The sequence below is a fragment of the Dama dama genome, chromosome 14 (assembly GCF_033118175.1).
Source record: "Dama dama isolate Ldn47 chromosome 14, ASM3311817v1, whole genome shotgun sequence".
Taxonomy (NCBI): domain Eukaryota; kingdom Metazoa; phylum Chordata; class Mammalia; order Artiodactyla; family Cervidae; genus Dama; species Dama dama.
In genome coordinates this window covers 57,894,395-57,911,164 of record NC_083694.1, presented here as the reverse complement: position 1 = coordinate 57,911,164, position 16,770 = coordinate 57,894,395, and the positions used below count along the sequence as shown (strand labels likewise).

The window sequence follows — 16,770 nt, the reverse complement described above, 5'->3', positions numbered from 1 at the left end:
CCCTTCCATCACGCCCTACTGCCAAGGAATAAAGTCGGAACTCAACAGCATTCGAGGCCTTCCAGGATCTGCCCCCAACCACATCTACCTCCCACTGCCCCCCATTTCTTACATTTCAGCTATGATGAACTTGAACCTGAACTTTCTACCCATCCACCTCCCAACTGGGAGGGCAGGATGACAGTTTCCTCACCTCTACAAGCCCCACAGTGCCTGGCACAGTGTCAAGGACAGGGAAACACTCAAAGGACATTTGTTCACTTGAATAGAGAACCTCTGCCCTTTGATCAGCTTGGAAGCTCATGTAAAAATCACATTAAAATCGAGTCAGGGCGCATTTTTGTCCTCTTATTAATATGCATCCTTATTAAGTCAGCTGTTGGAGGGGTGTGCCGTACCCAAGGGAAACCACCACCTTCCTTGGAAACAGGCCATTAAGATGCCAGCAGTGAGTTTTCTTTCCTCCAGGAGCAGTCAACACCCAGTCCCTTTCCTCTCAACACTTTGCCCAGGAGTTTCTGCCTTCCCCAACCATGGGGATCTCCCCAAAGGCGGGTGACCGGATGGCCTTGGGCAGGTCTTTGCCAACCTATCCAGGAACAGCTGCCTTCCCAGGGGGCAAATAAGGCTAAGCAGGAAGTACACTTGCCAGTGGCAACCATCAGTGGCATTGAGTCCAAGCCTTTGAAACAAGTTTCAAGGAAAATAACCTCCAAATATCTTACAGCGAGCCTGTAAGATATGCATGAGCTTAACGGTTACTACCCTGTGGACTGTCCGTGGAGGAGATGCCTGGGAGAGTGCGAGTGATTGCCGAGAGGGGACCCATCTCCTTTTCCAGACAGGCTGGAGACATCTTTCTGAGTCCTGTCCCCCAATCCCTGACATCTCACCATCTAACAAAAGACACATAAAATAACAGCTCAGACTGCAACCCCTACTTCCAGCCTTGAATTCCAGGATGGGCCAGCCCTGGGCTCCCTCCTTCCGGGGGCCCTGCCTCAGCACCCACAGGAGCCTCTGCTCCAGCTGGATCAGCCTTCTCAACTCACCACGTGGGTCTGCCCACAGCCTCTGCCCTCACATCCTCCCCTGCCCACGCTCCTCCTCCCTCCCAGCCAAACCTGACCTGTCCTTCACCCCCTGCGGAAGTCCCCCTCCTCTGGGTGCTCCTCCTCCCACACGAAAGCCTCTCTGACGTGGGATGGAGAGTTCAGTGAGCCCAAACTCCTCCTGCGTTCACCATGGACACGTCGCTCCCTGCCTGGCAACTAGCTGGGCGCTCCGGTGCCCCGTGGACAGCACTCTCCTGTCTGGCTGGCCTCACTTATCTTTCTGGCTGTGGCTTACACGTCTGGCCTCTCTGCAATGGTGAGCACGGGGCTGTATCCGCAGAAAACACTCACTCCACAGCTACTGACGGATGGACTGCCTCAAACGCGGCATCACGGAGGGGCTACCACGAGCCCATGGGCAACCAGAAGGAAGACCACTAAGATTCATGGAACTCTGGTGAACACCGCAAGTGCCTTGGCACTCTCACAGGTAAGACCTCATTTCACACGTGGCAACGATCTATTAGGGAGACATTATCATCCCATTTTTCAGACAAGGAAACTGAGGCCAGTGGCTAGGGCATTGTTAAGCAACTTTCCAAGTCACAGTAAGCAGTAAGCAGGGGAGCCAAGATTTGACCTCGTGTCAATTATCTCCTCAGAATCTTGCAAAGGGAAGACTTCTGTCTGCTCCCACGCAAGGCTGCTGCTTCCTGTAATCTGGATCCCAGCCAGGTCCTTGGCTGCACTGTTCCATTACCCACTGAGGGGCACTCCTATGACTCATGGCAAAGCCTCCCTGACCCCAGGTTCCAGCCTCTAGGTCCCCAAGCACAAGCCAGAACCTGCTTCCAGCTACCCTCTCCCTCCCTCACCTCTGTTCTCTTCCAGCTGGGCACAAGCTCCTGTCTGATGGGGCCCTGACGCAGCTGGCCCGCCCTGCAGGGCCAGCTGTTTGCTGAACAGGATGGGCTGGTGGAAGCTGTTTGCTCAGGGTGACAAGGGACAGGAAGCAGAGGAAAGGGACAATGACACACGTCACTGGGGGTGGCCTGTCCCCTTTACACCAGCAACACTCTCTCTCCCGCCTGTTCATCATCTTAGAGCTTTTAGCCTTCATGGGTGGGGGCGAGGACAGGCTCCAGTCCCCAGGGGACGAGGGCTGTCTCTCTGGCCGGCTGGCAGCCAGGGCCACCTCAGGGCTCTGCACTGCTTTCCAGGGAGTCCAGCCATGCTGCTCACAGGCACACTGGGCTCTCAATAGGCCAGAATTTCTGGAGATTTGGAATCTGAGTAGTGTTTCCCAAACACTAGAAGCGGTAAGCTGTAAAATCAACTTAGTGAATCACAGCCAGTATTTTTTTAAATAAAAGAAGAGAAAATATCACTGTGTACTGCACTTACTAAGAATATTGTTTTATGAAACGACTGCTTTTAGGGATAACGGATCCAAACTGACTTTTGGATCTCCTTGTAAATATTGCTGGCCACAGTACCAAGATTTGAAAGCCACTGCTTAGGGCCTTAGAGCTGAGATGTACCAGTAGCTAGAGCTACACGCGCCCTGGCCCAGAGCCCTGAGGATAGGCCACCGAGTGCCTCTTCCTGCTGAAGCTGAACTGTGGGCTGCCTGGGAGAGGCTGAGAGGTCACCACACTGGTCTCTGGAGCGCTGAAGAAATGGACAGGTGACTCCCAGCCCCGCCTGGCCCGGCCTGGCGCTGCCCGTGTGGAGGCAGCGAGAGATCAGGGAGCCCAGCTCAGGGGCCCTCCCAGCGCCCCTCCCACAGCCAGCTGGGCGACTGGGGAGATGATGAATCACTTGAGGCACTCGGGTTGCGTGTGCTGCGTGACTTGGGTAGGCGCCGAGAAGCTCTGGATCTCCTGGTGTAGCTGGGCCGCCTCCTTCACACCCACTGAGCCCCAGCCTCTCCCAGACAGAAACATAATGTCCCAGGTGCCAGGCCCCACGGAACCCCCCAAGAAGGTCCCAACCTGGCCATAGGCCCATCATCAACCCTCCTCCCGGGGGTTGGGTGGTGGCTGGACCCCTGTGCAGAGCCCTCAGTGAGACCAAAACTCTGGCCTATGAACAGGGACTCCTGCCATCACCCTGACTCTTTCCCTCAGCTTCCCACGAGGCGTTGCTTGCTGTGACTCAGCAGAAAGAACAGAAGGCTCCATGCTGCCCTTGGAGAATAATTTTGAATATTTCAAGTTACATATCTTGGGGCTGGGGATAGGGCAGCGGCCCCATCATGGGAATCTTTAACATAAAAGAGATGGTTGATAGATAATGTCTCTGCTGCCACCTCTAAATGATAACGGCAGCAGCTGCTGGCTCAGGACACCTCCCAGGCCAGTGGAATGGGGGCTCGGGCCCTCACCCTAAGTGGTAAACAGGAGGGCAGGAGGGAGCTCTCTTGGGCCACAGAAACCCTGAACCCAGCAGGAGGTCACTGGCCATGAGAACAGGACTGTCTCATGGACTCAGAGCTGGAAATGGCTGGAAGAGAACATGGACTCAGAGCTGGATGTGGCTGGAGGAGCCCAGGGTCTTGCTCTCCAGAGGAATTCTCCGGGTGTCCTCAGGCTCAGATATGGTTCACAGTTCCATCTGGCAACTGAAGCCCCTGAACTCAGAGTTCTCTTGTTCTGGGGACAATGCTTGACTTTTCAGTCTTCAAAGGCATTTCCTGCTTAATCCTAGTGGAAGCAGAGGAAACTGCTTTTCTAGATGCCAGTCTGGGGGGAGCAGGCTAATTATCTGTGGCTGGAGAGAGAGATGTGGATTCTTTCATTTGGAGGAGAACTAATTGGATTACAGCCGGACCTGAGCCCTGAGGAGGTGCTGCTCTGGGCTTCCCAGGGCCTCCGACGTGACAGCCTTGGAAGGCATCCAGATGCTAACTAAGTGGTTGATGCCCCGCAGTGGGCAGGCAAGGTCTCATCAGAGCACTCATGCTGCCTGCAGCCAGAGCCGGGTGACGGGCCATCATGTGTCGGGTGTGACGATTCCCGTGATGGGTATCCCTGTGGCCTGAGGCATGGGGCTAAAGCTCTCCGACAGGTCACTTCCGAGCCACTCAGGTTCAAGGCACTGACCTGAGAAGGATGAGGCCTGCCAGTGTCTCCCGGGTCCTTTTCAGGGAGACCATGAGGTCCCCTGAGTCTGATCCTGCCCCCAGGTGTGTCAGAGCCTAAACCCTGGTTTCACATGGTTGAGATCAGCCCTCTAGGCCTGGGAGGTCAGTGGGGGCGGGGGGAGGAGTTGATTGGAAAGAGGCTCCTGGGAGCTGGGAGCTCTCACCAACCTAGGGGATGATCGCTTTTCACAGTGAAAATCTGTGGGTCCCAACACGACAACACACAGCCCCTTCTCCTTTTTCATAAAGGGGAGAAGGTCACATACCAAGTGAGCCTCTTTCTTTTCTGCCTCCCAGTTCACATGCCTTTCTGCCTCTAGAGAAGGTGTCTCATCAAAGCACAGGACTCCAAGGGCTGGGATCTAAGCAGGTCAGGCCCAGAAGCCTGGGAGGACCCCCACGGAGCTCAGCCAGGCAGATGCCAGGGAAGCACGGGGCAGCTGGCAAAGTGCTCCAACGACTCTGCCCCGCCAGGCCCGCATCGCCCCTCCCGGTCACATACCCTCACAGTCGGGAAGCCAGGGATGTTGAAATCTCTGCAAACTGCGCTGTTGGTCTCCTCAGCACAGTCCAGGGCAGCGAGATTCAGTGCAGGCCTCCAATCTGAAATGACAAAAAAAAAAAACCAAAAAAAAACCCTGGGTAAGTACAATTCATCCCCACCAATGCCCATGACACCTGTCCCAGAAGCTCTAAGGAGAATGGTCACCCCTTCTTCAAAAAAGGGCCTCTGAGATAGCTGGGTTATTCTGCATTTAGCCTGTGCTTAGGGCACAGTTACCTAGCACCAGCAGCCTACTCAGGACGGCAATCTGTGTTTCTCCATTATTTGGGGGTCGGGGAGGGACACAGGGGCTGAAGGGAGGTGTGAGACCAGACTAGCCCTCCTAGGGAAAAGCCTCTGGGATGTTGCCTCAGCCCCTGCTGGCCTCTAGAAAGGGTCAGCTCCAGAAGGGTGAAGAGCATGCCTCTGGAGTTCTGAATTCCCCAGTGGACCCTTGGTGAAGGCTTCTGTGGCCAAAGGTGCTGGCTGTCAGCCCCATTTGGGTGGGTGGGACACAGGGCAGTGAGGAGCGGCTCCCCAACCAGAGATGAAGGCAGAAGTCTAGAGGAGGTAGGTGAAGACACCTGGGATCTAGAGCCGCTGGGAAAGAAGCCCTGAGGCCAGGTCTGGAAGGAGTCGAGCAGTTGCCCAGGCCAGTTGCTTGGGCACCCTGCTCCTTCGTCAGGCCCCAGGCCATGAGTCTCCCTCTGCTGGAACTTGCTGGCAGAGAGAACACGGCACCGATCTGGGCCGCAGCCCAGGATCTGGGAAACAGAAAACAAACTCATCAACCAGGCAGGCCTTGTGAGCTCCGACTCCAGGTTAGGTGCCCCCAGAGTACCCACCAAAGTGCCACGTTATGGCGAGGCTGCTCCTGCCATACGGGAAGACAGGCACATGAAGCTGCACAGACCATGAGGTGGCAATGGAAGGGTGGTGCCACGCTGAGTGGCACGGGGCCCTGGAGGAACGTGGCCACAGGAGAGACCAGCCCTGGGGATCATGCAGGGGCCCGGCAGGTAAGGTGGAAGTCAAGGGGAGCCTTGACAGTCATCGAGTTGCCAGGGAACCAGGGAACGGGGTGGGCAGGCGAGGAGCAGGTGGACTGTGAGGCCGTGTACACAGACCAGGCCGGCTGCAGAGGCAGCGCTGCTGGGAGGTAGGCAGGGGCCAGCATGGGCATGCAGGCAGGGGGTCTGGGCTGACTCCCACAGCACCCTGCAGCATGGGCATTTCTGGGCAAGTGAGGGGAGGAGCAAGCCCGCCCAGGGATTCGGGGAGCCCACATCTTCCCCACAGGGCCCTTCACCTCCCATCTGGGGCACAGGATGGGGTGGGGTGGGGGGTTGACACAGGCAGCCCACCCAGTACCCACTAATGACAGAAGACTAATATCCAAATAACATCCCCAAGACCCAGGGACCTCTTACCTCGCCCCAGAACTGTCCCTTATGACATCTGAAAAACCGTAGGATATCCCAGGAACTTTTTATGCCCAGAGGAGAAGGGTCACCCTCACTTCCATGACAGAAGAGGCAGGATACCACTGCATACCCTGACCCAGCCCTCAAAGGAAAGGCTCTGAAGGTTCAGAGCAGCCAAGCTGGTCCTTCTAGAGGTGACACAAGGGAGGGGGTCTGGGACTGTGAGGCAGGCCAGAGGCAATGCCCACTTCCTCCCCATCCCTCTCCCCCTCTGCTTTCTGGTTGGCAGTCTCCTCTTAGCACCGAATCCTAGCAGGAGGGAGGGGTGAAGAAGGGGGAGTGGGGCATGAATGGAAGTGTTCTGCAGAGACAGGTGAGCCCCAGCCTGTGATGCCATTTCCTCAACGTCCTCCCATCTCATCAAACCCCATTTAGGGAGCTCCTGGCTCCCCTGGAACAGAAGGGCAGCCTTTTGAGCTATAAATGCCTGCCATCCCGAATGGCCTGTGTCCTTTGGTCTTACATCTAGCTGGCGGGGCGGCCTGCACAAACGGGGCTGTGGTCAGTGATCAGGATCTGCTCCGTGCTAGGCTCGGGACAGCAGCCCTCCTGCCCTCCCTGCCACTCTGCTCTCCCCGCCCTCGCCCCCACTGTGGGCACCACGTGGGGGGAACAGAGGCAGGCAGTCCAGCCACGCGGAACCACTAATCCCAACCAGCTTCCGTGTCCTGTCCACCCTCCCTCGCAAGTCCCTTCCTGCCCACTCCCTAGTCTAGTCTCCTTTCCCTGCTCCTGGGTTCCTTATCTCTAATCTCACCTCTAATCACCCTCCCAGGGAGCTAGTGCAGGATTTCTTGTCCAGATGAAATGTCTCATTTCCCTCCTGGCCAAGGTTCTACTATGCTCTATCACCGGCTTAGCTGGGCTCCAGTGATCTTTCCTATCTGCAGATCTATGTCACTCTCTATTCAATATTCTTTGGTGGCTCCCATTGCCTCTAGAAGAAAACCTATAGGCTTAAGGCCTTTTTTGGTCTGGTTCCTCCCCACCCAGCATCCCCTTACCACTTCCCCAAATCATACCACAGGAACTCTTGAGGGTTTTCTTCTTTCTTAAAAGCACAATGCTCACCCAGATTACTGCACGGCCACCTTTACCCTTCCAGCAAACTTCCAGTTGTCAGGTGCAACTCAGTTGGAACAGGATTTTCCTCCAGAAGGAGTCATCTTCCAAGCCCAAGGCTCAGGACCCTGTTCTCATTTCCACCACACAGTTCCAAGCCTGTCCATCCCACAGCCTGTCCATCCCTGCATCCTCCTTGCCAAGCTTCCCCATTACCCTGCACGCAATAGGTGCTCAGAGACTCAAATGAATTACACAACTGACCCCAGTCCAAGGGCTGCTTCAAAGAAACCACCTGCCAAGGCAGCACTTGAGTTTGATCCCTGGGTGGGGAAGATCCCCTGGAGGAGGGCATAGCAACCCACTCCAGTATTCTTGCCTGGAGAATCCCATGGACAGAGAAGCCTGGCGGGCTACAGTCCGTGGGGTTGAAAAGAGTCAGACATGACTGAGCAACTTAGCACACAAGGGCCACTCCAGGGCTGGAACATCTCCCAGCCACATTCTATCCTCAGGTTCAGGTAAGGAGTAAAGTTAATGCCCGTCACCTGTAGGAGCAGGAGAAGCAAACTGCCCAGGGATGGGATTGTGCCCTGGATCACAGACAGAGCACCCTAGAGCTCCTTTCTATGGCGCCTCTCCTGCCCAAGGGAGGCCCAGTAAAGTGTAAGAAGCACAGGTCACCCCGTAGAGTTATCTAGCACATTCCAGGCTCGGCTTCTTCAGCTCTATATCTAGGGCTCTGGTCATTTAGTTCCGGGAGACCCCCAGGAAAGATCCAGCTGTTCTCAAGAGAGTCAGGAAGTCAATTAGATCTAAGGGCGGAAGAAAGACAATTCTGAGTCCTTCCAACAGTGAGGGCCCCTGGCCAGGGGTCTCACGGGGCCACTTGGCAGGGTGACCAAGGACAGCAGGCCTCAGCTGCTCCTCTCCTCTCAGAGAGCACAGGCCACTCTCCCTCAGGCCAAGTTGTTGCTTGCAGCTCACTGGGGAATGAGGCTCTCAAGGGACTGCCAGGGGGGTGGTGGGGGGTGAGGACTCAAAGCTAGTGTTCCATGAGCACCCAGGGCACGCTCCAGATTCTCTCACCCCACCACCGCCTCAGGCACCATTTCCCCTTGCTCTCCAAATGAGGACAGGGACCAAGAGGCCTCCAAGGGGCCCAAGGACTACCAGACCCAAAAACCCACTTTCGTCCCTCTACCTCACCAGGGTCAGGATGCTGCCTTTGCGTTTTTGCTGTTTGCTCTGATCACAGAGGGCTTCCCTGATGGCTCAGCAGGTAAAGAATCTGCCTGCAATGCGGGAGACCTGGGTTCTATCCCTGGGTTGGGAAGATCCCCTGGAGAAGGGAAAGGCTACCCCAATCCCTGGGTTGGGAAGATCCCCTGGAGAAGGGAAAGGCTACCCACTCCAGTATCCTGGCCTGGAGAATTCCATGGATACAGTCCATGGGGTCGCAAAGAATCGGACACGACTGAGTGAATTTCACTTCACTTCTGATCACAACCTTCCCCATGAGAGAATGGTTAAAACAGTTTCCTCTTCTAGCTACATACCATTTTCTGCAACACACAAGGGCTGGTCAATATCACAGACTCAGCCCTTACTCAGATGATGATGATATCTAGCAGGTTAGGTTATTGTATGCTTTATTTATGTAGTTTAATGTGCACAACTCCACTATGAAAAAGGAAGAAGATATTTAGCTCTAGACCTGCTTTCTCAGACTGTAAAATAGAGATCAGATAACTGTGCCCAAGGCACACAACGCATCAGTGGTGAATATGGGATCTGAACCCAGGATTTGAGCCTCTCTGCTGGTCTCGAGAGGGCCCAGGACACAACAGAGAGCTGCTCTGTTCAGCCAGGAAACTCAGAGGGGACGGGGTGGGGAGGGTGCTAGTAATGGGGAAGGCTGAGGTCGGGGTTGGGGGGCGGCGGTGCTAATGTGTGGGAGTTCTCAGCTCCTGGCTCCTGGAAGTCTGCGACTCTTCTCTTTATGCCTTGATTCCCTGTTCCTCCAGGAAATGGAAACCCGGTGCCTCTTCTTACCAGCCCCAGCCCGAGGGGGAGAGGGACGCTGGGGCCAGTCAGGTGCTGGGAGAGTCCAGGCTGAGGAATGTTTCTCAGGAATATCAATGTCAATACCTTAATGAGCCATAACGACCTACACAGATCTGGTTTGACACTAGTCACTGCAGGTCTGACGATTCATCATTCTAGTAACAGCACCAGGAATAAAGAGGGCCTTATCTGGCCACCCCGCTGGTAAAGCTAAGCCACATTTAAGGGAAGTGCCCTGCTGTCAAAAAGGAACACAACTGGGTGGGGGTGGCTTTCTAAGGTGTTGGGTGACTTAATACCACAACCTGCAGGCCTGACACCGAATAATCAGCAGCCTCAGCCCAGCCCTCCTCTCAGGGGAGAAAAAACTTCCCTGTACAACTACTGCCCTGGCAAAGTAATCTCGCCACTGACAAGACAGTGAGTGAGCAAATGGAGGGGATAGGAGGGGAGGTTTAGGGTGGGCAGGGGACAGCTGTAGACCTCGGGGTGGTGGGATAGGAAACACCTTGTGGTGGGGGGGGGGGGTGGACCCCTTCTGGAGTCACGGGCAGCGTCCCCGCCCCCACTCACAAGGCCAGGAAGGGGCACTGGACCCAGAGTCACAAGGCCTGCTCACGGCTGTCACTGGCCGAAGCACCATGAGCACCTCACGTCTCCGCTCTGGGTCTGTTTCCTCACACGTCAACGAGGGCCGAGACGAAGGTCTCTCACGTCCTTTCCAGCTCTGAACACCACTCCAGCCAAGGAGAATGGCTGTGACGCCTCGGAGGGTGACGCAGCCTGGGCCTCTAATCAGGCAGAGGCCAGGCCTGCCCCGGCCACTGGAGCCAGTCAGGTGGCGAGGTCAGAACGAGATCCCACCGGAGCCTCCGGGGAGTCCTCCTGACTCGGAGCTGGAGCCGGGCCTAGGCTGTTCCCACCACGTCCCTTCCTCCTTGTTGCCAGCTTCTGGGCCATGAGACCATGACATGGCCAAGATGCCTTCCCCGCCCCTCACACCTGGCTGACACCCGGGGCCTGAGTCAAGGGGAGCCACGGCAGCAGCAGAAGGCCTGCTCCCCACGGTCTCATGGTGGATCCCGTGAGGCTCGTGTCCCCGGTCTGCACGGGTGTTCAGTGAGCGGCTGCCCTGGGCCAGGCTCTGCACCGGTAGCGCAAGGGTACCAGCAGGATGGAAGGGCCACACCTGGGAGAGAAACGGGGGAACCAACACCACTCGCTGTCACTCAGCACCCACGTCTCACACATCTCATCTCCTCGCTCTTCACCTGCAGTACCCTTCCTCCTTCCCTGCACCCCCACCACCTGGCCTAGCTCTGAAAAGTCAGGAGGAGCTGGGTGCAAGAACCTCCTCCATCGCAGACACAGAGAACAGAATCACGGACCCGGAACTAGGTAGGGGGGGCAGGGAGGAGGAGAGGCTGGGACGAACAGAGAGAACAGCATGGAAACATATACAGGACCATATGGAAAACAGATAGCCAGTGGGAATTTGCTATATGACTGAGGAAACTCAAACTGGGGCTCTGTGACAACACAAAGGGGTGGGATGAAGTGGGAAGTGGGAGGGAGAGGTTCAAGAGGGAGGGGATGTATATATATACCTATGGCTGATTCATGCTGATGTACGGCAGAAACCAACATAATATTGTAAAGCAATTATCCTTCAATTAAAAATAAATACATTTTAAAAAAGAGAACCTCCTCCAGCATCTGTGTAATCTTGGACAAGTTACTTAACTGTTTGGTTTTGTTTTGTTTTAAACAGGGCTATCTGTTGCTCAGATGTTTTCTCACAAAGATTGTATAAAGGCCTGTAATGGCCTATAAAAGCCCTTAGCACAGTGCCTGGCAGAAGGCAAGTGTGTAGTAAATAACTGTTTAGATAAAGGCCTCTGTGACCTTGCCCTTCCCTGAATTCCCGCAACAAGAAATGGCTAAGCCACGCTCTTTTGACCCTTTTCAAATATAGCTTCTAAGGGGTGCCAATTTCCCTGCTGGGTGATTTACCCAATAGTAATGTAAACAATGCTTTGTACACAGAAGTCACTCAACAAATATTTGCTGACTGATTAGCCAGTAAAGAAGCCTGAAGGTCTAAAAGGAACACAATTTCCCAAATGTATGGTAAGGTAACAAGAGCTGCTCTGGAATAGAAAGGGATGATCTGGGTCCTTAGAAACAGGTGCTTTGCCCCAGGGTAACAACTGCCCCAGAGAACCTAGCCCACAGGTTACTGAAGAAATGAGCCCTGGCCAGTCAGATTAAATGCCTGAGGCCAACTGAGCAGGATTGCACAATTTTCTTCCTCCCTTCCTTCCGCCCATGACCTTCCACAGTCTCACCGTTCCTACCCAATACATTCATACCAAAGGCAGAGGGCAGGGGCCTCTGGCCCCTGGGCCCAAGATGGTGGGACAGCAGCCCTCTGCTGGTCCACAACCAAACTTTCTCAAGGAACCTCAGAACACAGAAGTGTTGAAGGGCCTCGCCAGGAAACACCTCCTTGGACTGGAGTGGAGGCATTCTTTATCACTGTAACACAACACCAGATTCGACAAGTCGTTTCCCCCGACCTGATCCTGCTTAGGGAGCTGACACCTCCATGGCTCATGGGAGACTCTAGGTTTTCACCTAAATCTCCCACCTCTCATGGACTGTGGCTCATCTCCACCTGACACCATTTTCCTTTTTAAGGGTAAGTTTTGACTTGATTTTTTTAGGGAAAGACTCTTACTTCCTGCAGTGGGGAGAAGACCCTCATCCAGAAGCAGGCGGGGTCAGTGTCCGGATGTACAATTCACTGGAAATCTCTAGGTTGCAAGAGAATGAACTCATGAATCAGCAGGAAGATAATCTTTCTTTCCATCACTCTCAGGATCTAAGAATCTTCTAGATGGAGTCCATCTGTAGCCACTAAGGACCTCTTATAGCCTCAAAGTGGAAACTGACTTAGGAGTTTTAGACACTCAGGCCCACAGTGTCCCCTGAACACCTAACACCTCTTAGGTGTTCAGATTCTATGTTCAACATTCTACCTGCCCCCTGCCTTGACCAGATGTGTAGTATCACTGAAATAGTAAGAAGAACTGCTGAGAAAAGGCACATTTAGGTGACAGAACTGTAGAGGCATGCAGACAAGTGTCTACATGTAATTTGGAGGGAAACTGGTTTATTGGTTTTGTTTCAAAATAACTTTCCAAGACCATATGGCTTGCAGATGATACATCTTTTCCATCTGGCCACTTCAGGAACCACTGTGCAAGCTGCTCCAGGGAAGAGAGGGCCTGAGTTTGAAAACCAACATCTACAAGTGCATTGCTCTGTGCGTTTGTCACTCAGTCATGTCCAACTCTGTGTGACCCTATAGACCGTAGCCCGCCAGGCTCCTCTGTCCATGGGATTCTCCAGGCAAGAATACTGCCTTCCTCCAGGGGATCTTCCTGACACAGGGATCGAACTCATGTCTCTTATGTCTCCAGCATACACAGGCGGGTTCCAGTGCCACCAAATGCACTACTCTACCGCAAACAGTTAAGTTTATCAAAAAATACCAACAGCACAGCAGGGGAACAACAGCTCCAGTTGTTTTCTCTCCAGGACGAGGCCTATTCCCTAAGACAACCGAAGTCCTCATTCAGTGACCACTGAAGGTCAGGGGCCCTGCTAGGGCCCCGAGCACCATAAGCAGGAAACAGCTCTGTTCAGAGCAGCATATCTGAAACATACCACTACCACATATCAGCCCCACCCAAATACCCACCACCCGGGCTAGACAGATGGATGACCCCACAGGGATCCTGACTTGCAGAAAGGAAACTGAGATACTGTATGTCAAGTACTTACTCAGGAAGCTGACATTCACTGTCGTAAGCACTAGATAAATATAAATTACTATGGTTGCCGTATTTATTCAGCTCCAAAACTTAAGTTTTTAAAAACATTAACATTTCTGTAATGGAGGATGCCTTTAAATCTCTATCCATCTATTAGTGGTCGTCTTATCCTTCTACCTCTCAGGCTGATAGTAAAAGAATGGCAACTGACAGTCTCTTTAGAATGAAGAAAACATGGTATTAGTGGCCAGGCCAATGAATGGTAAAATGGTGTAAGGGCCAAACACACACCAAGAGGCTGCCCTCCATCAGGCCTCTGGGCTCGTGAGGTTAAAGCAGAAGGAGGGGGAGACAGAGAAGGAGGGCCCAGAAACTACAGCTGGAGGCAGCAGGTCAGGAGAGGCCTGGAAACAGGAACAGGGAAACTCTGCCTCAAAGATAAAGCTGAGAAAGGAGTCTACGTACCAGCTGGGTCTGCTAGCCAAGGGGTGGGGCAGGGAAGGAAGGAGTGGGAATCAGAGGGCGGTCGAATGAGTACTGGTCCCATCGCAGCTGGGGAACTCGGTAGGACGGGTGCTGCTGCCACAAGGCTGAACTACAGGAAGCCGTGTAAGGTGTCAGCGACGAGAAACAAAGGCTACCACGTCGCCGGCATGGGGGCCGAGAGCCGGCAGAGGACTGACATGGAAAGCAGGGCAGGTCTGGGGACCCAGACCGCGAGAAGAGGGAGAGAAACCCGGGACGTCGGCCAAGGGGAAAAAGAAAGGGAAGGGCGAGAGCTAAAGATGGAGCTGAGGGCTGAGAAACTGGGCGCGGGGGTGGAGCGGGGGAGTGGGAGGGGCAGAAAGAACGATGGGCGGAGGTGATGGGCAGGGGGATGCGGGCAATGCCGAAGGGGGCTCCGCAAGGCAGGTGGCGGGGATCCGCCCGGATGGGACGAGGACAGCAGCCTCCCCCCACCCAACCCCGGCACCCAGTTTCTCACCTTTAACGTCGTTGGCCAGTGCCTTCCACGTCGGGGCGAAGGCGATGCAGTGGCCGCACCAGGAGGCGAAGAACTCCACCGCCCAGGCGCTGCGGGAGCCCAGCACCGTGCGGCGCACCGTGTCCGCCCGCAGCAGCGTCAGCGGGTCGGAGGACGAGTAGAGCGCCGAGCGCGGGGCCGCGCCAGCGCCACGGACCGCCAGCAGCAGCGACAGCAGCATCAGCAGCCGCGACGGCGGCGGCCCAGAGCCGCGGCCGCACCACCCCATCCTCGGCCGCCGCGCCGAGGCCACCGCTGCGCACAAGTTTTCGGAAGACTTGGAGCTCAGCGGCTCCGCCGCGGCACCTCCTGCCTCCGTGGGGAGGCGGAGCCCGCAGGCACCGCCCACCAGGTCCGGTCCCGCCCCTGGCCCCGCCCCTGGCCCCGCCCCTGGCCCCGCCCGCCGGCCAGAGCGCCGACGAAGGCCGAAGCTGGAAGCTGGTTTCCCCGCCAGGCTGCGAGCGCCTCTCTTCGCCGTCCGCCGAGACCTTAGAGCTACTCGAGTTCTCGCCTCCGCCTGGAAAAGGCGGGGAGCGCAGCCCAGGCCCCCGAGCCCCGCCCGCCAAATGATAGGTGTGGGACATCCGCGGGGGCAGAGTCCCGGGCGACAGAGTCTCTCTGGGCGACCCGGGGAAGTCATTTGGCTTCTCATAGGCCCCGTACCCAACGGAAAAGGAATCCGTTGGAATGGATTGGACCGATGGACGTTGTTCCCAGAAAGTGCTGGGGATCCCACCAAGCGACGAGAAATTGTGACTTCGAAGCATGTGGGAGAGAGTGAGGGGTGGAAGGACAGTCTCTTGAGTGTGTAACCACCATGACCCCACGGGGATCAGATGTGTCCACACCGCCTGAGGCCTGTGACCATCCAAGGAAAACATTATTTGAGGGCTTACTGGTTATGAATTAGAAGCGGCCTCCCATCATAGACTGGACTGGATTGGCGTGGCCCTTTGGGTAGCGTCAGTTTGCTCAGCCGGCAGTTCTGGCCACCCTGAAGTTGTTAGGACTATTCCTGAGATAGGGGCTCCCAGCAGCCCAAGTCCCCCACATCTAACCCTCCAGTTTGCTCACGGATCTCCATATTCACTTACATATCCCTCTCAGGAGTAACCCAATAACTAATCTTGCGTGCGTGTGTATTAAGGTGTTAATGATTAATTTTCCCTGCTCTATCTTTTATAGCTCCAATGCTGAGTTATCTTAAGGGGAGCAGGTGTTCCTCAGAGTGTTGTCACAAATGATCTTTTTCCTCTGTGCCTCCTGGGTTAGCCCACCTCACTTGTAAGTCTTCTGAGACTAGATTTGTTATTCATTCAACATTTATCGAGTGGTTTCTTTGTGCCAGGCACTGCTGTAGGTACTAAGGCTAAGGCAGTACATAAAACCAAGACTCTACAGTCATGGAACCTACACAGACAAGGATGCAGACATAAATGTAGATCCTGTGTTGACAAAGGCTCTGAAGAAATGTACAATGAAGTAAGAATAAAGTGACAGAGGAAGTGGTATTTTATTTTAGATAGGGAAGTCAGGGGTGGACCCATCCCTGATATATACAGGGCCAGGGCAAATAGTGCAAATGGAGATAAACATATCATGCGTGTGTGTTCAGTCATTAAGTTGCGTCCGACTCTTTGCAGCCCGCCAGGCTCCTCTGTCCATGGTTTTCCCAGGCAAGAATACTGGAGTGGGTAGCCATTTCCTTCTCCAGGGGATCTTCCCGACCCAGGGATCGAACTCATGTCTCCTACATTGGCAGGAGAATTCTTTACCACTAAGCACCTGGGAAGCCCCACACATATGTCTACCTAATTTAAAATTATAAGCCAGTCTAAATTTAGGTAAAATTCCTCTCCTTTCATCTTGACAAGTACACAGTCACAAAAGTCTGGAAGGTCAAACTTAAGTGTAGGATTCTTAGACTTCCCCTAAGATGTGCACTGGAATGGGGCTTCTTGGGTGGTAACTAGTCCCTGGCCCTCAACCTTCCTCCCATTCTTTGCACCCCAGCTCTGTCCCATACTTCATGGGACCTTGTGCCTGCACCTGTAACATCCCTGTCTGCACATCTGAGCTCTATCCATACCTTTAGCAAATAGCCCCTCCTTGGTTCCTCAGGAGAATAGACCTTGAGGAAATGGCTGATGCAATCTTTAGAAGCTGGCCTGGTACTCTTGGAACAGGGAGTTCTAGGGTTTCAGGAACTCCCAGTACGATCTAAGAAGAGGTGAGGTACAGGAGCTTTGGGTGGGCACATCCCCTTGACCTATGGGCTTCTAACTCTGTGGAAAGGGGCATGGCTGGAAGAGGACAGGAGAGCTCAGAAGACAAGGTAGGGGTTCCTCTTGCCCCCAGTCTGAAGGCAGTTCTAATGAGGTAATATTTGATCCAAAGACCCAAATGGAGAATGGGAGGGAAACTTGTGTCAATGTGGGAGAAGAGCATTCCAGGCAGATATCTGGAGGTTGAGGCTTTTGCTCGCTTCATGCATTCATATTCTCTGTGCCAAAGTCTTGAAGTGCATAGATAATCCCCTAGCAACCTGGG

The 16,770-nt window shown here is 54.4% G+C and overlaps 1 protein-coding gene across 2 annotated transcripts in view; it reads right to left on the bottom strand.

Annotated features, from left to right (window-relative positions):
- QSOX1 (quiescin sulfhydryl oxidase 1) overlaps positions 1 to 14,464 on the bottom strand; it is a 40,194-nt gene extending 25,730 nt beyond the window's left edge. For both annotated transcript variants that reach the window (XM_061160845.1, XM_061160847.1), the window contains exons 1-2: positions 14,182 to 14,464; positions 4,703 to 4,803 (exon numbers count right to left, since the gene is read on the bottom strand). In XM_061160845.1, the coding sequence (XP_061016828.1) occupies positions 4,703 to 4,803; positions 14,182 to 14,449 (369 nt within the window). In that variant the 5' untranslated portion in view covers positions 14,450 to 14,464. The remainder of the gene's footprint in view (positions 1 to 4,702; positions 4,804 to 14,181) is intronic.
- Between the last annotated feature and the right edge of the window lie 2,306 nt (positions 14,465 to 16,770).